Here is a 19,764-nt window from a genome sequence, read left to right as displayed (position 1 = left end):
ATTAGAAAATAAAAACGAATAAAGGCTCTCTCTGCAGAGAAAGTTAAAGAAGTCGAGATTTGGAGGTTTTTAAAGAAGTATTCGACTGAGATTTGGTGTCTCGATCCACCGCCCAAAGGTTCACCAATTGGAAATACATCAGGCCAACAGGATCTTTCGAAAGTTCAGATATATAAAGTTCTATATGTTTGCAATATGGTTAGCAGAAGCTAAACCTTTATGGATGGAAGGTGCTTTCTTTGTCTTTCTTTTTAAATTTTTACAAATTCTTTTAGACTATGATTTATTTATTCTCAACTTACTTTTTTTCTTTAATTTTTTTTTACGTTTGTTGGATATTTGCATTGTAAGATGTTTTATTCATATTATGCATGATATTCGTTTATAGCTTTTTATACTTTATGAATGAGTTAATTAGCTCTAATGCGTTTTGTTTGATTTAGGTATAATTTTATACGACATGTCATTAACATTATTTTTTTGGTCGAAGACATCAACATGATTGAACACAACATGTTTCCGTATCAATAACCAAACCTTTCTACACAAATGCCCTACCATCTGCCAAAGGAGAAGAAAAAAACTTTCTTGACAGTTGAAGAAAATATATAATTAAATTGAGACTGGTAAAATGGATATGAAAATAAAATTGAAAAATCACTTTGAAAAATTACCCCTTTAATTTATTAGCTAAACAATTGATCTTTTGTCAATGAGAGTGGAAAGGGTCTTGACTTGCAGATAAATTGTCTTAAATTTGAACCCTCATGACATATTGGCAGTGCGTGAGTGAGAAAACTCTCATTTCCTAATATCTCTTGTATTTTTTTTATTAAAAAAAAAAACTGATCTTTTTGTAGATGAGGACCAAACAATAAATTATGGGATGAATTTGTGAGATGAGCTCGAAAGAGGGTTTAGTGCTTTCTGAAAGGGTTTAGTGCCTTCTGAATGAATACTGGTTAAATACTTGAGCCACTCTCTAGACTTAAATACTTCATAAAATTCTTGGTTTGTTGAGAGAAATTTGGCTCTTGCAGGACGAAAATTAGCCAAGCTCTCTTTTTTAAATTTTTTTATTTTTAGGTGTTTAAAAGTAGTGCGTTTGGATGAGGGAAATAAACTTAGAATTTTGACAAAAGTTAGAATTTCTAAATTAACATGAATCAATTCCCGTCGTCGTGGGAAAAACCATGGAATTTGGAGATCATAAATCCCAACTTTAAATTCTATCTAAAAGTCGTCATATCTAAAATTCCAAGAGAGATTGAGTTTTAAAAAAAGATAACTTTACAACTAAAGGTTAAATTCTGTATTTTAAATGCATCACCCAAACAAGAAACTTTACAAATTTTAGAACATTAATTTTCTTCATTTTAAATTCCGTCATTTATGAAATTTTTTGTACTTTTAAGTTCATGAGGTAATGATGCATATGCGTAAAAATTCAGGTGGTATTCAAGCAAATTTTTAATTTTTTTTTCTTCGGTATAACGGGCCTAGCTCAATAAAAAGCTCAGTCAGAAGCCTGAAATCAATTTGGTTCATGGGTAAGGCCTGGGCCCGATCATTCGTATTAAAATGGTCCAAGGATGGAAGCATTCGCCAGTTCTTGCAATGCTATCATTTCCTAATCCACGGTGCCTGCCTGCCTGCAATCTGTTCTTGAGTTTTTCTCTCTCCGAACCAAATGGTACTTCTTCTTCTGCTGTATTTCGCTTTTGGTTGCTGGTTGTATCTGCAAGTAAAGATAAAGATAAAGCGCACCAACTGTTTGCTAACATTCCCCCATGTTTGTGTACTGTGATGCGCCTTCTCGGTTGTAATAAATTTTTTTATTTTTAGAGAACTGAAGCTTTTGTTTTAGTTCATGAACTAAGAAATCCAAAATTAAGCTAATGTGTTCATCCATTGGAGCCAATATCCAGTATAATTATAATTATGTATGTTATACTGTGTATGTCTCTGAGTTTATCTATGTATCATCCAAACTGTTCTTGAGCGCAGGAATGTGCTGAGCAGAGGAGATGCAGAGAGATGGCCGAAGCGTCTACCTTTTACCGTGCAGTGTACTCAGAGGTGATTGGACAGTCATTTGAACCCATTATCTTTTGCCACACAAACACCAGTTTCCTGGAACTAAGTATCATTTTATACTGCAGGGTTATCACATCTGGTCTAGCATTTTGAAGTATTTATGTTTTAAATCTTTCAGGAGTCTAAAATATTATGGGTGCTAAATGCTCATTCTAAGGACCAAAAGTAAATTTTAAAATGTTTTTGGGTTAGTGAAAATCTATGCCTTTGAACTCATGGATCGTTCACCACAACTATTTTGTGTAAAATAATATATTTTTATGTTGAGTACAAATTCTATGAATCCCCATTGTGAAGGGCTCACCTTTCCTTCCTGAACAAGGCTGGGTTCGGAGAGGCCAGCTACACAATATTGCTTCAATTGTTATTTCCTTTAATTCACTCATGATTTTATTTCCCATTGAAATTAGGAAAACGCCAGAGGTATGAATAAGAACCTGTTTAAGATTCTGAATGCAGCAGTTGCTAATTATTTTCTCACATGAACCTGTATCCTGATGCTCTAACACCATACAAGCAAACTGATGTGAAGGCTTGTAGAATTGTTTCAGTATACGATTAAAAGCATTTGTGAAAGTTGTTAGTTATTAATGTCTTTGGATTTTCTATGACATTTGGTAACATAAGAACCTTCATTGCTGCTGATCATTGACTTGGTCATCATGTGAATGTAGATAGAGGAGGTTGGATGGGAGCATCTGGTGAGGTTCGGTGGAGATCTAACATCTCTCAGCTTTCGGATCTTGTAAGATATTCTTGTTCCCATTTAGTATCCAATCACTATTGTTTTCTTATTCATTTTGCATTTGATAAAAAGGAAAAAGAATTCTTTGGTTCTTCGAATATGCTGAGAATTTCTCTACACGGGCCAAGGATATCTGGTTTTTTGTGTGCCAGATTAGTTATAGTGATTTCAATATAAGAAGGAAGTGGAGATATTTAGTTGTGAGAAATGAAATAGTGCTGCCAAACATCTTTTGTCTTGTGTCCCAATAAATATTTAATGCTGTAAACATGTCATGCAATTATCAACTTATTAAAAGTTTCAAGATTGTATTTGTGTCGTGGACGAGCAATCTGGTTAGTGTGAAGTAGAGTAAACATGCTTTATCTGAAGGCATGTGTTGTGTTGGATATTATTTCTTGGGTTGCCGAGTTCTATTTTTTGGTCAAAGGGTTACTGAGTTCAGAACTGTGTTTTTCTTAATCCTTAATTCTCATCAGTAGATTAAATTTTATATATCAAGGAAGTACCAAGGAAATTCTAAAATGTTTATCCTGGGTGCTTGTGGAGTATTAAACCCTAAAGTTATGATAAGAAAAGTTTAATTTTCCAAGAATCAGATTTGAACTTCTAACACTTTTCAGAGTAGATCGTTTAATACAATAGTGTTATCTTAGGTTATCCTTGGAATTTTCTTTTAACACCATGTTGTTTAGCAAAAAAATCTTCCTGAACATTTAGGCTGTTATTGCAATCAGTTGTTTGGTAAAATTTCCTTTTTTGGCCATGCAATATGAGTTTCTGCCATTCTTCATTTTTTTATAAACTTTTTGGCATTCTTTTCCGCCATTTTGCACATGTTTATACTGTCTTAATCATGTAGTGGGCTCAATCTTTTGTAAATCTGATTACCAGAGATGGCAAGGGGAGAATGCGTATTATTGAGATTCAATTGGATAAAACCCATCCTAAATGCCCTCCTTCAATTTCAGCAGTATGTCTTCTCTAATCTTTTGCATTGTTAAGTTTTCCATTTGAGGCATAAATAAGATTTAAGCTTATCTCTCAGGATGTACCATATATGTTTGATTTAAAATGGTCAACACACTCAAGATTGAAAGATGTGGTGCAGCAGTTTAAAAAGGTATTCATTTTTTTCCCTTCAAAATACATTTGAGAGATGTTGCATTAGTTGATTCTAGTTGCCACTTATAGCCTTCATCTATCTTAATTGTCAAGTTGTTTTCTTGTGTTCTTATCTTTGCTAAAAGCTATCAATAACTTATTCTTGTATCCAGCATCTGGAGAAGCTTCAGGCATTTTGGTCTACTTTGGATGATATTGACAGGTCCCTTTGGGTTGTTGATCCTAAACAAGCATCTCCTGCTGTATCCTATCGCCAGATCAATATGGGTGAAGCTTCTTCTTCATAAGTATTGATAACTCTTCTCCCTTCTGTTTGTCGGTGTTAAGTCTTTCGAGATTTTTGTTTCACAGGAAATGATTGCTTCATTGTGTTGTCTATTAATGCCTTTGATCCTAGATCTTTACCAGAGTGAGATTCCATCTCAAACAAGTTACTAGAGCTACTACCGTCTAGCTTTTGCTCTTCATTCAATGAAAATATCAAGTTGTGTTAGATGTCGTTTTATTGGTTCAGGTCCAATTGTGAACTTGTTGAGAAATAGATGGCGAAGAAATAGCAAAAGATGGTATAACATTGCATCCCTTCCTTGTATTTCAATCTGTATTCTTTGGTACTTGTATTTAAAAGTAATCCAAATAGGAATTTTCTGGCTGTGTTACCGCCAAATCATCTTTTTTCATGAATATATTTGTCTATTTGTGCGCTTAATTTTGATGACACCTGGCTTTTCTTTAATGAACTCTACATCAACCTCGGTTAAAGGTTGGGAATCAAAAATAAAATTTCTAGAATAGGGATAAGTTTGTTATTGGGGGAGAGAGAGAGAGAGAAAAGGACTGAGTGATATATCTTTTGTGTGATTGCCCAGGATAAAAGACAAACAATTTCTAGAAAATCTTAAATGTCTTTTGGAGACTCAACTGCCAATTCCCCCTGATGTCCAGAAGAATGAGCAGCAAGTTGAATGCGGAATTTGTTATGCTCAGAGTCTTCCAATTGGTAATCCTCTACATACATTCTTAGATGTTTACTAAGTTTTTCAGTCGTTGATTTTAGCAATGTTAATGTAGATGAAGAGCTCAGACATAAGAGTGGAACTGGGACTGACTATACATGCGACAATACCAGTTGCAAAAGGGCTTTCCATAGCATATGTCTTGTGGACTGGTTGCGTTCTATCACCACAACAAGGCAGTATGTTAAGCTTCTTGTATCACAGTTAACTTCTGCTGGTTTATGCATGAATGTAGCCTTAGTTGTCTTTAGTAATATTTTGTAACAGAAACTGTGGGTTGAGATTAAATATGGCATATTTCAATAATGTAGTGTGCATTTTAACTTTAATATGATAAAAAAGAATACATGCACTTGTCCAGTTGAAATCTTTTATTAAAGCATTTCACTATGAGGCACAGCAATTATATACAAGCAGAAAATGGGAACTATCAGGACCACAACAATTATTTTAATCATCAGAACAGTTTGACATTAAGAATTATTTGGGCCACATCTGTCGGCCATGTGAATGCATAACCTACAGTGGTAAACGTAGGCTTCCTTTTATGGATACTTGAGGTATGATATTTATGTGTACTTTCATTACAGGTCATTTGATGTTCTATTTGGAAGTTGTCCATACTGCTCAGAACCAGTTGCGGTGAAAATTGACAGCATGAAGAAGTAAGCTAGGTCTTCTATACCTTCTAATAATTTGATTTCCTCATTTCTTCTGCACGTCCTTGAAGTCCAAAGGCTGTTAATTCTTTATGGTAAATTTGTACCACTGTGGAAATGTGAAGACCAAAACTCGGAAAATTGTATTTTACTTTGTGTATATCGAACAAGATGACTTATCAAATGCTAAATAGTTGTTTTCTATGCATAATACTCTGTCTAAACCTTATCCATTGTGCCTGTTCACTTGAAACCAAAAGAGTAACTTTACTTACCCTCTATACCAAATGAACATTTTTCTTTTTGTTTGGTTGCCAAAGCATTCATATATTGTCGGCTGTTTGTATATGCCTTGTGTCTAAGCAACTTTAAATTGATACCAACAGGTAGACCATCAGGTTGCCTCTCTATGGAATGCAGCAAACCACGTTTTGTTGAGGTACATTTGCACTATTCTTCTTGTGGTGGTCCTAATCCATGCTACTAGTACTAACCAACCAAGTCAGAGAAGATGTGCCATTCCAAACAAACTTTTTAATCCCTCAATTATCAATTATCACAGAATGGCCCCTCATTTGAATGCCCATTATCGATCTGGTTGGGATTTGGGGTCCCTTGTTATTTAGGCCTCCCCACATCATTATGAAAATGTTGCGATTTCTTTCGATTCAACATATACAACCAGTTGTAGGCAAGAAAAATTCAGCGACCTATTGATTGTTTGCTTGCGGGTTCTACACTTTATGTTGTAAGAGCTCGATGCAGTTGGATGCTTTGCCCTGCTGTTTTCAATTTGTCAATTTTGCTTTCTTCATGTTGGATTTGAACTTTTTTTGTTGATTGACTATATGGAGATCACCCAAATGGATATTGGTGGATTATTCATTGTTGTGAGTGTAAGTGATTCAACTTCTAATGGCCCGCTGGTTGGAGTGACATGTTTTGGAGTCATGCGTGCATGCAACAACTGACTTTGACCCTTACTCACCATGGGACCATCTTTGTGGTATTTATGGCTTTTGCTAGCTACCTAATGAGCCCCACTTGAAGAACCATTTCACTATTTCAGGGACGAATAGGTCATGCACTTACTCTCCTTAGAAAGTTAAAGCCATAAAGAATGCTATGGTGAGTCGATTAAGCTCCAAATGCACCGACTATTAATGTATATGGAACTCCCAATACATTAACGGTCATGATCATCACACTGCACCACTAAGCTCGACACTGCTCTAAAGATATCTAGAGAACAAACGAAGTATATATCATAGGACCATATGTTACATATTTAGTTCAGCTCAGTCTGGTACAGTAGTACTACTAAATCAAATCAACCCCTGTTTGTTTCCACAATTTCTTTCTTGGCTCGTGTCAGAATGGACCAAATTTCGTCCTTTTAACAGTTGAAAATAAGCACAGATTTTTGATTCACATTTGAAAACTGATAATGGATTTAAAAGACATATCCTTTTCACAATAACGCAGGAGCCTTATTGGTACAATAATGCGAGCTGGGTACAGACACATACAACAAGTAGAAATTGACATTTGCTCACTTCTAAAAGACTTAAGACTTCATCCACATATACATACACACAAAAGATTTTTCCATATTCCCAAACACATATATGTACGTACCACCGACATGGATTGTTCGGTATAATTGGGTCTGATTTAGAAGCCCGCGAGACACTCCGGTGGGGCTACCGGGTACCGGGATTTATCGGTGCAGTAATCGTAGATCATGTGGTTGATACGAACCCACCTGTATCTTCTATATTCAAGGGCATTGAGTGCTTGGTAGGCAGTCCCTTCCCACCAGTTAGTGGCGCTTGAGGCACAGTTGGCTGGTCCTGGCACAGAGCACCCCTCAATATCAAAATCCTTGTAGTAAGAAAAGAAAGGAGCTTTGCTCCAGTTTATCTTCTCAAGCCCTCCTCTTGTAGCCCAATCATCAGCTTCCCACAATGTTGAAAAGACCCCCATGGGTTGGAGCTTGGGGTATGGAACTCCTCTGGCTTCATTGTTCTTGTACACCCTTATAGGCACATCATCCACATAGAAACTGCACCACCAACAATCACGTTGACACCAAATTACACCAAATTCAAAACAGTTATTATAATAAAAAATAAAAATAAAAAACCAATATTATTATGTCTAATGGAGTAATTTTCTCTTGCCTAAACATGTCTGAAAGATAAAAATATTGTTCATGGTTAATGGTCTTGTTAGCTTACACAATATGGTGATGGTTCCAGAGTATTGTGTAAGTGTGGAAATCTGCAGCAGGGTCAAACCAGAGGTTGACCCTTTGCTCCCTATTACCCTTCCCATGAGCATATATATTGGTTTGGACTGTATAAGGCTGCCCAGTCCGGTTCCCCAAGAACTCAAAGTCTACCTCATCACGCACTGCGTCTGTGTTTGAGTTCATCTGCCAAACAAAAACCAATCCAAAGCAAATATTAATTCCCAAAAAACCAAGAAACCCAAATATCATTGTGGGTTTTTTTTAATCTGTGAAGTTACATAGAAAGCAGTGACAGTTCCAGCAGAATCTCCAGGGATGAGCTTGATCTTCATGCTCACACGCCCAAACAAGTACTTGCGTTTGGAGGCAAACCCACATCCTGAAATGCATCAAGTTTAACAGCCAAATCTCAAATGTTAGAATTTAGAAACCACTCATTGTTTTGTCATGCTTTGTGAGGACAACCCAATTGAACCAAACTTCTTTTTTTAAACCATTACTAAATATAATAAGTTGACCCCACGATTTTATATACATATATTTACCAGAATTTTGGTCAAGAATGAGTTGGATGGCCCTCCCTCCATCGATCTGCCTGATGTGAGAATCAGACCATGTGACTTGGAAGTCTTGCAGAAAAGTGGCTGGTCGTCCAAAAGCTGAGAGAGAAAAAGCAAGAAAACAAAAGCAGAGAGAAGCAATGAGGCTTCTCAAAGAGGGATATAGGGCCATAATAATTTTTAGCACAAAATCAGACTACTTTGTGATTAAAAGGAATTAATAATATCGATGAGATTTTAGATGATGAGAGGCTTGTTGTGGGCTGTTATATATATACACACACACACACACATAGAGTTGGGAGACTGAGGAAAGATTAGTGATTACGACTGTTGCTTCCTATTGGAAAGTTCCATCACAACTTTGCTTTCCATCCAGCTAATGGCAAGCTTTCAATTAGGCCCTACCCAACAGTTTGTATTCTTCTTTCGCGCTTCTTCTTTCTTAATCTCCCCCTTTAATTAACTATGATCCTTTTCTTCATCTTATTAATCTTTCTACTACTACAGAAATTATTCCAATTGGACTAACTATTGTGTGGGGTGGCATACTCCTCAGCGATCCTACCTTACTATTTTTTGGTCCGCTACAATGAAAGAGAATCGAACTCTTGACATAGTAGAATCTTATTAACTCTACTATTAGATCTAAATGAGACTTGTATATGAATTAATTGTTATATCATTCTAAGGAAAGTTATCAACATAAACTAGTTAACATAGCTAGTCTTTATACTCTCACAAATAAAATCAGGAAATAGCATCGACGATTACCTACGTGGTTGATATGCGTCGACATACGATAATGGATAAGTGTTAACTTGCAGATTATTTGTTTGGTATTGTGATAGTTCTGCAATTTTATTATGCAAATGCATCCAAATAATAACGTGAACCTTGGTTTGTGTGGATGCAAATGATGCCAAACTCATTCATCCATGCCATGACATTCCAAAAGAATAGTAAGGTTGGTGATTGTGATTTTACGGGACTATGGAATGTGTGGAATATTGGGATGAATTTTACTTGCACCAAACTCCAGAAGACATAGAGGCCATCAGGGCCATCACTGTTGAGTGTATGGCATAGTAGCCGTCGGGCAACAATCCCTGAACTTGAAGCCATCCAATCAAAAGTTCATCCTTTTTATGTATATATCAGCCTATATATAATACAGCCAATACAAATTGATTGATATGGAATTGCTGACTGGCCAGTAGTTCAAGCATGGAATGGACCCAATGATGTGGCCCTCACTTTACAGGCTGGGATTTTTGTTATTATTAAACACCATTTTAATTGGTTATTGTTTGCTTTTCAAGGTATTTCCAAACTTGTTTATATTATTGGAGGTAATATTTTGTCATTCGAAGCTAAAAATCTCTAACATTTGTCATCATATAGCTGCGATGATTTTTAGCTTCAATAATGAAGCATTTGCAACCCTATGAGAAGTGCTAAGATCAACCGCGCACTCGCACATGTTTTAATCTTGATTGTTAATATATGTAGAAGTTAGAGTGAATTAATGATTAGAATTAACTCGTACTAACTTGTATCGGCTATCATATCATTCTTCTTAACACTATACTTATAATTGTGATGATTTTTAGCTTCAATGATGAAGCGTTTAAACTTTATAAGAAGAAATTACATCGATTTTGAGTACATATCTATATTAGTCTTAATCATTGATACATGTAAAACTTAAAATGTATCAACGATCACAATTAGTACGCGCTAGTGTACTTCTAACAAGAGTTTCTAAATCGAAACAAAGCAAATCATATCAAATTTATATCTCTTTCAGGAAGAATTCTTACACTCCACCCTACGCAATAGAAGAACTTACTAAAGCTATTTGGCACGTGCACAAAATGGACAACTGGCTTCATAGAGCACAATGGCGATCCTGGAGATTTGATTGACACGTGGCGGATCCAACGCCAACCACGTTGTTGTCGGCTTCGGGATTATATTTGGTGTCAGAATAGAAATGAAGGCTTTAGAAATGTGGGGCCCAACTGAGACTGACGTATATGAGTGGAAGGAGAAATGTGGCACTACAAGACAAATGAATCACTTTTCCTCTTGCAACATTAGAAGGCTTTGTTGGGGGTCCAACATCTAAGTTCCTAGCTTATTATATGTTTATTTTGGCTTTTGGGATTTAATTTGAGCAAATTTAAATGAAAAAAAAAAAGAGTTTTGGAATCTAATACTTTTCTTTTATATCACATCAATTCAGTCAAAATAATACAAAATTAACATATATAGGTTGCAACAATTAAAATATATCATTTACAGCCCATTAGGGTTAGTTAAATTGGCAAGGATTGTTCTCTTCACTATGAAGGCCTAAGTTTGAGTCTTACTGTCAACAATTCATCTTCGTGGGTAATCTGTAAAAATCAAAAAGGAGCTAAGACCCCATCTGTAAATCCTCAAAGAGGCCTTGGTATACCCTGACCTTAGAATGGGATAACCTCTCATCCCCCTAAACTTGCTATTAGAGCACTTCTACCCTTATGGGCAAGGGCTGTCACTATTCATGTGAATGGTGACCCATTGCAATTTTGTTTCCACCCCTATGGGTTAAGGCAAGGGCAATTACTATTCACATGAGATATGAGGAGATGAATTTATATAGAGTTTTTGGTGTGGGAAGTAAAAAATATGACTATGTATTTATAATAATAAGAAATTCTGAAATTGTTGGTTTTTTTTTCTTTATTTTTTGTTGCTGACGTCAGCATTTTGCCCAAGCAGCAGCTCGAGCTTCTCTTGCCCCTGGGTTTGCTAGGGCTCGTGGAACCCACCCCTTGCCCGGGCTGAACTTAGCGCGAAGGTGTTGGATTTTGGCCCTTGGGCCCCCTCCTGCCTGGGTAAAACCCAAGCGGTGGAAGTGCTCTTATGAGTTTATCTAAAAATTACGTTCAAAACTTAATTGTAATCTCCATTCCCTAAGAAAAGGTATGAATTGTAGAGAACATAGTTTGAGGAGAATGTTGATGAGACAACACAATCAGCTGAAAAATCTCTATAATTGGTTATTATATATGGTAGACCATATTATTCTTCAATTCAGAATGGGTTTGCTTCAATTTTTTTTTTCGAGGTTCATTTAGGCCCAGTTAATCGGCCCACTCTAATACTATGTTAAGATTTCAGAAAAACGAACCCACAACCTACTACTAACAACATTGTAACTGTCTGCAACTTAACAACTTGGATATTCAGCATGTGTGGAGTTTTATATAAAAGGCCTAGATGTCAATAGTAATGGAATCATTCACTATATGTATTTGATCAAGTTCCCGATATATGGCTTCATATTCTTCAACATAAATAACATAGATTACAAATAATATTTTCTAGAATTTAATGTTGTTGACCACAAAAAAAAAAAAAAAAAAACACACACACACACACAGAATCATGAGGTGTTGTTCATGTTGTATCAGAAGGAATGAGTGGTAGAGCTGCAGAAATTAATTCCTCATCTGCCAAATATCAAATTCAGCATAAGCTTTATTTGGAGGAGAACATAGTTATTGTATAGGCTGAGGCTGGGCTGCAATCATTATATTTAAAAGATCTAAAAGAGAGATCTCAAAATTTTCAAAATTGATGGTTAATGATTCTTTCAAAATTGAGTTGTACAATTAGCCCACAATTGGTTGTTCACCCATTGAAAATATTTTAGCAGAAAAAACTGACTTTCTCGAACCCTAATATTATTGGTTTTTTCTTTGTACTTATATATAAATAATTGAACTTAAGATTTATCATTGATTATATTTCATCTCATGTCGCTTGAATTAAAGTTCAAAACCTAATAAAATTCATAATAATTCCAACGACGACGAGAAAAAAAAAAAGGGATTTGTTTGTGCTCCATGAGTTGTACAAATTACGACTTGCCCTAATTTTAACACCTTAAAAAATCAAAAGGATATGGTTTCTCAACTCTCAAGTCCTAGAATATTATGTTGAGCGTGTGTTTACCAGAATTATGGATGAGCGTTTTCCAAAAGCAGCTGTCAGTCAACCTTATCACTTATAAACAAAATATTAGATATATCTCATGTGGCTTCACAAGATGAAGATTAACCTTTTGAATTTTGATGGTGCTATCTTAATTAATTTCCATATGAAGTGCAGCAGAGTTGGTATGCCCCTCGTGCATTCAAGCAACTAGGACCTACTTTCAAACTCTTGAAAATGAAATGCAATAATGAAAAAGAGTATCCAGAACATGTAAACCACGTTAATTTGTTCACTAGTTTACATTTACACCAACAAAACAAAAATGAGAGATGCTTTAAGAGGTGTTAGGAATAGTCGTTCATACATTGTTGGATATCAGCCCTTGATCCCAACAAATCTCACAAGACATTAATGGTTGAAAATCATCTACGCCCATGAATGAGCGATTAAAATACAAATAAACTGAGAAAGACTCTTCTGAGACATGATTATGGTCCTTTTCAATGTATAGAACAAGAACACCATGGGCCAGGACCTCTTGGGCTATCTAATAATTGTGGGCTATCAGATTGTTGACATTTCACCTATGCTGATGCGTGAAAGATGATTGGTCTATGATGAAAGAGTGCATTAATTTGCCAAGTCTTGTAGGAAGAGCTTGTAACTAAGCAGAGTATTAAAGTGATTGTTTTGTGATGGAGATTAAGCTAAGTGAAGTGAGCAAGATTGATTTAGTGAAATCTACGCTAGGTAGCGTGTGAGTTTGCATTAAGCACGCCTTATCCACTCGGGTTCATAGGGCCCTCATACACTATGAGCATTAATTTATTTTATCATTTAACAGAAAGAGGAAAGGAAATGGAAAATACAAGGGGGCATAAAGATTTTGATCTTTTAGAACCACTTATTATGCAACTAAACCTCAGAAATATGTTTGTATTTTCTTTGGAGTTGCTTTCTTGTGTTTAATTTTAATTTTTTTTGTGAATTTTGAAAATGTTATAATTTTAAATTTCTTACTAATAAAGGGATTTTAAACACATTACAAGTCCACTACATAGATTAAAATGACATTCAGATGAAAGGAATTGCCAGCTCTGAAACTCCTGAGATCTCTATTACAATAATGTCAAGTTTTCTAATCAAGTCGACCACAGTCTTTTCTCTTCGTCGAAGTCATTCTAGTTGATGCCAAAACAAGTGTTCTTTAAGCTTTTGGACCTGAGCTACGCTAATAATGCAATGATAATTGAAATAGCATACGGATTCTCCTGATAATTCAAAGCAACTCACATCAAATATGGTTTGATGTTCGTTCCATAATTTGATCCTTCGGCTTTAGGTGGCCCAACAGCCTTGTGATATATTTTATTTTTGCTGGTATTTGGGGTGGCCAGATTTGACTAACCAACAACGTTAAGCATTATCTAATAGGCTTCTAATGACAAACATTAAAGGAAAGCTTGGAACCATATATGTATATGTGGATATACATTGTGGCGTGCTAGATTTTCGATTTGAAATGACATATGAATAAAAGACCTAAAATGAAGGGATTGAATCATGGGAATATGTGAAGTGGGTTCTAACGAGTTGTTAGTGTCGTATTAACTTAATAATTGATTAGTGCCAATACACATACATGTGTAGTAGTACTAGATAATGCTCTCTTGTCAGACTTATGTTATCAAACAAAAGCACGTTACATAACATGTTAGAGTTGCGTGCTTATGTAAACCTATCATATTAGAATGACAACTGAGGAATTGCATAGAAGAGCAAACCCACAAGCCCGTTTGATAACCATTTCAATTTTAGTTTTTGTGCTAGAGCATAGACGAAAAAAAAAGGGAGAATGGAAGTGAGAATGAGAGAAGACGGAATTGAGAGGGAAAATGAGAGGGGAGGATGGGAATGAGGAGTGACAAAAGTAAAAACAAAATCTCTTTGAAATTGTTTTCACTTTTGTTACTCTTCCCTCCCATCCTCCCCTCTTATCCTCTCTCTCAATCTCATCTTCACTCCCATTCTCACTCTCTTTGCCTAAACCCTGAACTAAAATTGAAATGGTTATCCAACGGACCTTAATATAACCAATAATGTTGTATTTGCTTGTTGCATTGCACCCACTTGGTTCAGTAAGATCAATACCTATCATGTATTTCGCTGGGGCATTGATTCTAACATCATACGAAAAAGAAAGAAAAAACCAGAATATTGTGCAAATCTGAGTACACTGTACGTATCACATATATTCATGGTGGCCGTTCATTACATGTTTCAGTTTTCTGAAGTGCATAGACAACCCCACATGCTCATGAATAAGAAAGATACCAGCCATTTGTTGTGATGTGAGGCTGCAGCAGCTTAATCTGTGTTTTGATATTTTCATGTACGGATGGATAAGAACACCAGCTATATAGAGCTTAATCCTTGCATATTAATTAATTATGGGATAACAACCTTATGGTTATGGGGTCATATTTGAATGGTTTGGCTCAAGCTTCTTCCTTTTGATCGGAATTCTACATCATAAATGACCAATATTAGCTGTACGTGTACTTGCACGCCATAACTCATACGAGAGCTCTAGCTTAGCTAACCCAATCTTCCATAGAGATAGGCTAGAGATTGACAGGCCTAATGCACGTCATGGGCAAGGAAATTTATAAATCGTATGAAAATATGGTGCCTCTAGCATTACTCATAATCTTTTCACATCGCGGCGAGAACTAAATTAACATTTTATATTTTCTAAAAGTGTCTTCATATTGGCATATTGCAAGTATAAGAACCAGTTAGAAGAGTTCGAAATATTGTGATGCTACAATGTATAAGCAAAGTAAAACCAAGATTTCAATGCTTGCACAACTACCGTGAGGTCCTTCACTCAAGATTCGATGGATAAATTTCACAACCAGGGAAAAGAGAGGATCTGAATCTTCTTTACAACAATGTATACAATCCAATGTTCTCTTGCAAATATTTGACATGTTATGTTATTTTGACCTTTATTAGTTTCTTTTTTTTATCAAAGGGCAAGTCTCTCCAATCCTTCATTGATCATAAGATATTTGGACTTTTGTTCTTCATACAGAATATTTTTCATGAACTAATTGTTGGCCATACCATTACAAAGCATGAGATTAACATAATAATGAGCCTCTGTTTCTGTTAGTTGCTTGCTTGGTTTTCTTCAGATACTCTGTTGGATAGTTTTCTTAGAAGTTTCAACTTCTATTTACCAAAAAGGAAAACTTATTAGGTCTTTCGCATAATGCACATGTGTGCCTTCTTCGAGGCAGCAGGTACATCATTGAGAGAGTGAGTAAATCTTGATCTTGTTAGGAAGCTGACTCCATACCTGAAACAATATTGTCTATGAATTGCATTATTAACACTTGGAACTCTTCGAGATCCACAAAGAGAAATTAAAACACGATTTGACGTGTGTAAATATTGACATAACTTTGTTTGAATGATACATGAGAAGGAAAAGAAAATCTATATGATTGATTACATTCAACAAGTAGAGCATGATACACACAATAAAAAGCTTTCTCCAAAAGCTAGGAGAAAAATAGACGAGGCAAATTCCAGACAGATACTACAAGGAATCAATGGAATGACGAGCACAGCGGCGTACCCTCCTACAAATTGCCAAGGAGAAGAGTCAGATTAAGTAGATAGAAATAGAAAGAAAATCGTTCAGAAAAAGAAAAAAAAATAAAGAAAAGCCCAAATAATATGTTCACAAACTTGTTGTAAGCTTGTATGTCATGCTGATACATGTGAGCGGCCTCAATGTTTGCCGGACTTGCAGGATTTGGATCCGTGAGAAGCGACTGCAACAGTTTATATATCAGTAAACCAGCGTTATCCTCATGTATTATGACTATGGGAGATAAGTAAATGAGTTGTGTGATTTGAAAATTACTTGAATAGATGTCAAAATCGTAGATACATTGTGGCAGGGTGACCAAGCATCCTGAATTATATCCATGCACAGTGTACCATCATGATAAACTGCATAAACCACATAAGTAATCAGTGAAGTTTCTTTTTCTCTTGAAAGAAAAAAAACGTACAAATGTAGAAATGTAGATATGTCAATAAACTGCAACAAGTGCTCATCTATACTATTAATTTAAGAAACCCTCTTTGTTGGACGTACATGAAACCAATATACCCCAACTATTTTTAAGCAACTCCGATGATTTATTCAAGAACAAAAGATGATAGGATCATCATACACAATACCCATAATTCAACTTCTGATCCCATTCAAGGAATAAACTTCTAATCAGTATACAAACAAGAAGAGGCCTATTGTTAAACCTCTACATCATTATGCCAAGTTCTTGAAAGTTTAGAAGCATACAGGAAACTGTATATCCAATCTAGATCTAAATTGTTAATGGTGGTCGAATAACAGTGGACCAGCTATACTCTTCTTCATAGGATATCAAGAGGGGAAAACCCATGGTCTTTAGACTACTGAAGATAGACCACTCCTCGGACTACTACAATAAGTTTGCATTGTATATTTGTTTGCAGCAGTGCAAACAAGTGCGTAAATAGCCTCTTTGATGGCATGTAAAACTTCAAACTAGGGACTTGAAATGTCATGCAGCATAGCTTATTTCTGAAAGAGGACCAAAAACCTCTAATAATTCCAAATCAATTCAATTTAGGCTTCTCATTGTTGTTAGCTTGATATGCATTGTTGATTCGTTCTCTAAAAGTTTTAGTTTTTGGGATCCAATGGAATTGAACATTCGGGCACTTTCATGGATGGTATTGATGTGAATCAATTAATAGACACTTACACACTTAATTGTACCAGACTTGATCTATAACTATACAGGTGAAGACCAGATTGATTAATCCCTATCTACAAGAGAAGATTGTAGCAGACTTACAAGTTAAGTTGCAAGGCTTAAAGTTTAAGCTTTCGGGTTCTGTAGTTGCTAACTTTGAATTGCACAGCGAGGTATGCTTATATAATGGAATCTTAAATGAAAACATAGATATAGAAGGGAATTCATTGCAAATAGATAGATAAAAGATTTATCAAACTTACCATTTGGATGGAACATTTCGGAGGTAAATCGAACCCGAGGCGGCTTCTCGGGGTAACGTTCACCAAATGTTAACCTCAAGCTGAAAGCACCACCTGAATATTCCATTTGCACATAAAAACTCAAATTTCCAAATAATAATAATAATAATAAAATTGAACAGATCTATCTACTACCTTCCCAGGGGCTCTCCTCGGGCCCAAATATGGTGGCGCTCCACACCATCAGGTTATCATCGGACAGAGGGCTGGCGCTGCAACCCTGCAACACAAACAACCCAAATGAAATTCACTAAATTCAGATTGAATTTGATAGGAATTTGAGCTTAATTTGAAGCCTCCATGAAAAATGATACGAAAGGAATTTACCTCAGGAGGCTCGCTTGTTATGGTTCTGAGATCGGACATGAGCCGGAGCTGAGCCGACGTCGCCATTTTAGATGTAAATCACAGAGCTTTGAGTCCTTGTGGACCAAAACCTCGCAGAATATATGTATATATATATATATATATAGTAAAGCAAAAGGTACACAGATTTGGACGACTTCTCTTTCCCCTTTTTTTAATAAAGGAAGAAAATGAATAAAATAAATGGTGGGGTGAGGTTGGGAAATTGAGGATGAGAATGAAAGAATTTGGGAATATGAAAACCGTTTCTGGAAATCTGACAAAGAAGAAAGGAATCGAAGCTCTCTCTCTCTCTCTCTCTGCTGTGTGTCTCTGTCTCTGTCTATGTGCGTCTGTATAATGTATCTCTCTATCTCTATCTGTAACTAAATTCTATTCTTTTTTTCATTTTGTTGGCTGGATATGACTAATCTTAGCAGCTGGGCTCTGGTTTCCCATTGTTAAATTAAATTTGTTCTATCGTTTTCTTTTCCGAGAGCCCCTGGTTTGAGAGTTTGGTTGGTGGCGGTTTGGGCTCCTTTTGGTTTTCGGTGGGTAGACGTAGATGGATGCTTTGCGGTTTCAGCGGTGCAAGAATTTCACAGCTCAGAACGTGTTCGTTAGCGGCAATGGCCATTTGCGGAAGTTGTCAACTTGCGTGTTGGTTGGTGTTAGCTATTGGGCCATAGCCTTCGCAATTGGGCCTGGAACTTTTCATTTGGGCAATACCTTTTATGCCATTTGGAACTGTGCAAATAAGCCCATCCATGAGAATGGCCATTTCTCCTCTTTCTTTTTCTTTTTTTTTTTGTCCTTTTTTTTGTCATGCAAGCGATAGTCTAAGCTGCAGTGGAGGGGGGTTTCTCACATACACACACCACAGTGTCATGGGAGTTCAAACTTGAGACCACTAATCTGCAAGTCAATGTCTTTTTTCACTGGGCTTTACCCAATTGGCAGCCATTTTTCTTCTTAGAAGGACGATTTCGTGAATGAATTGCATTTTGAATGAGTTGAAAATTGTGAATGATATGCGTGTTATTAATTCAAATCGAGATAGCATCCCCTTTCTCTCTAATGTGGGATATTAGGTCCTAACACTTGATGCTCCAGCTCCATCCTCCTCAAACCCACTTTCAAGGCTCACGCGTTCACCTCTCCTATGAGTTTTTTATTTATTTATAAAAGACCTTTCTATTAGCAGGGGCGATAATATACCAAACTTAGACACACTACACATATGCTAAGACTCGAATTCAGGACCTTTTCAACTCCCATACTAGTGAGTCCTTTGCCCTATCCTATGATTTTTAGTCTTCTTGTGGCAGCTACAGATCTACTAGCAAGAGTGATGGTCGATTTGGCAATGTGCTACTGATGCAGCGGCACTCAAGTAAGGATGTTGGAAAACACGACCCACGAACCACCAAGCCCCGTTTAGTCTAAGAATAACCGAAACTTGGCATAAAAGATAGAATAAAATACTCAAATTCGTTAATTCTAAGAATACCTAGATTATGAGCAAAGATGAGAAAATACTCTCTTTGTTTTCAATTTCAATTCTCAACAACTCCTTTGAGAAATATGAGCATACAAGAATTTAAAGACTTAATCTCTCATTGCATACATTGAACTAGCACCTAATTGAGTGGTGATTTCCTCACTCCAATTTTATCCACTTACACTCCATTTTATAACCAAAAAAGGAGTGTAAGTGGATAAAATTGGAGTACATTAAGCTCATCCAAATAATTACGACTCTAGCTATTTCATTCCAAATACATAGAATTTATTAGAAGCCAAAACAAAACGTTCATGCATTGAACTTATTAATGCTTTTAATTCAAATGC

General features: G+C 36.0%; 3 protein-coding genes across 6 annotated transcripts; 1 reads left to right on the top strand and 2 right to left on the bottom strand.

Moving 5' to 3' along the window:
• On the top strand, window positions 1-6,523 carry LOC18772620 (E3 ubiquitin-protein ligase FANCL). 4 transcript variants are annotated; one of them, XM_020567592.1, is made up of 12 exons: window positions 1-230; window positions 1,452-1,693; window positions 2,008-2,079; window positions 2,772-2,842; window positions 3,737-3,815; window positions 3,891-3,965; window positions 4,120-4,234; window positions 4,319-4,376; window positions 4,462-4,533; window positions 4,837-4,967; window positions 5,574-5,648; window positions 6,029-6,523. In XM_020567592.1, exons 2-11 carry the CDS (start codon window positions 1,691-1,693, stop codon window positions 5,627-5,629), a joined length of 732 nt encoding a protein of 243 aa, XP_020423181.1. In that variant the 5' UTR covers window positions 1-230; window positions 1,452-1,690; the 3' UTR covers window positions 5,630-5,648; window positions 6,029-6,523. The 4 variants fall into 4 exon arrangements, with proteins under 4 accessions (XP_020423181.1, XP_020423178.1, XP_020423179.1 ...); XM_020567589.1 differs by lacking the exon at window positions 6,029-6,523 and adding an exon at window positions 5,039-5,162 and having other exon boundaries at window positions 10-230; window positions 1,504-1,693; window positions 5,574-5,849; XM_020567590.1 differs by lacking the exon at window positions 1-230 and adding an exon at window positions 5,039-5,162 and having other exon boundaries at window positions 1,540-1,693.
• On the bottom strand, window positions 7,038-8,715 carry LOC18774375 (probable xyloglucan endotransglucosylase/hydrolase protein 6). Its single transcript, XM_007205604.2, has 4 exons — window positions 8,442-8,715; window positions 8,175-8,275; window positions 7,883-8,079; window positions 7,038-7,707 (listed from the first exon to the last, which is right to left on the bottom strand). Exons 1-4 carry the CDS (start codon window positions 8,626-8,628, stop codon window positions 7,317-7,319), a joined length of 876 nt encoding a protein of 291 aa, XP_007205666.1. The 5' UTR covers window positions 8,629-8,715; the 3' UTR covers window positions 7,038-7,316.
• On the bottom strand, window positions 15,860-18,514 carry LOC18774177 (ubiquitin-conjugating enzyme E2 1). Its single transcript, XM_007207423.2, has 6 exons — window positions 17,896-18,514; window positions 17,704-17,788; window positions 17,530-17,622; window positions 16,384-16,472; window positions 16,206-16,291; window positions 15,860-16,096 (listed from the first exon to the last, which is right to left on the bottom strand). The coding sequence occupies exons 1-6, from the start codon at window positions 17,959-17,961 to the stop codon at window positions 16,054-16,056; spliced, it is 462 nt and encodes a 153-aa protein (XP_007207485.1). The 5' UTR covers window positions 17,962-18,514; the 3' UTR covers window positions 15,860-16,053.

This window comes from Prunus persica, chromosome G6 (assembly GCF_000346465.2).
Source record: "Prunus persica cultivar Lovell chromosome G6, Prunus_persica_NCBIv2, whole genome shotgun sequence".
Taxonomy (NCBI): Eukaryota; Viridiplantae; Streptophyta; class Magnoliopsida; order Rosales; family Rosaceae; genus Prunus; species Prunus persica.
This window is presented reverse-complemented; position numbering and strand designations above follow the sequence as displayed.

Excerpts from the sequence above, each read along its gene's own strand:
- LOC18774375 (XM_007205604.2), bottom strand. The coding sequence starts at position 8,628 with ATGGCCCTATATCCCTCTTTGAGAAGCCTCATTGCTTCTCTCTGCTTT. Across the intron at positions 8,276-8,441 it reads CATTCTTGACCAAAATTCTG|GATGTGGGTTTGCCTCCAAA; the intron begins GTAAATATATGT and ends GATGCATTTCAG. Across the intron at positions 7,708-7,882 it reads TGGAACCATCACCATATTGT|TTTCTATGTGGATGATGTGC; the intron begins GTAAGCTAACAA and ends TTGGTGGTGCAG.
- LOC18774177 (XM_007207423.2), bottom strand. The coding sequence starts at position 17,961 with ATGGCGACGTCGGCTCAGCTCCGGCTCATGTCCGATCTCAGAACCATA. Across the intron at positions 17,623-17,703 it reads CGAGGAGAGCCCCTGGGAAG|GTGGTGCTTTCAGCTTGAGG; the intron begins GTAGTAGATAGA and ends TGGAATATTCAG. Across the intron at positions 16,097-16,205 it reads GACATACAAGCTTACAACAA|GAGGGTACGCCGCTGTGCTC; the intron begins GTTTGTGAACAT and ends GGCAATTTGTAG.
- LOC18772620 (XM_020567590.1), top strand. Across the intron at positions 2,843-3,736 it reads TCTCTCAGCTTTCGGATCTT|AGATGGCAAGGGGAGAATGC; the intron begins GTAAGATATTCT and ends TCTGATTACCAG. Across the intron at positions 4,968-5,038 it reads TGCTCAGAGTCTTCCAATTG|ATGAAGAGCTCAGACATAAG; the intron begins GTAATCCTCTAC and ends ATGTTAATGTAG.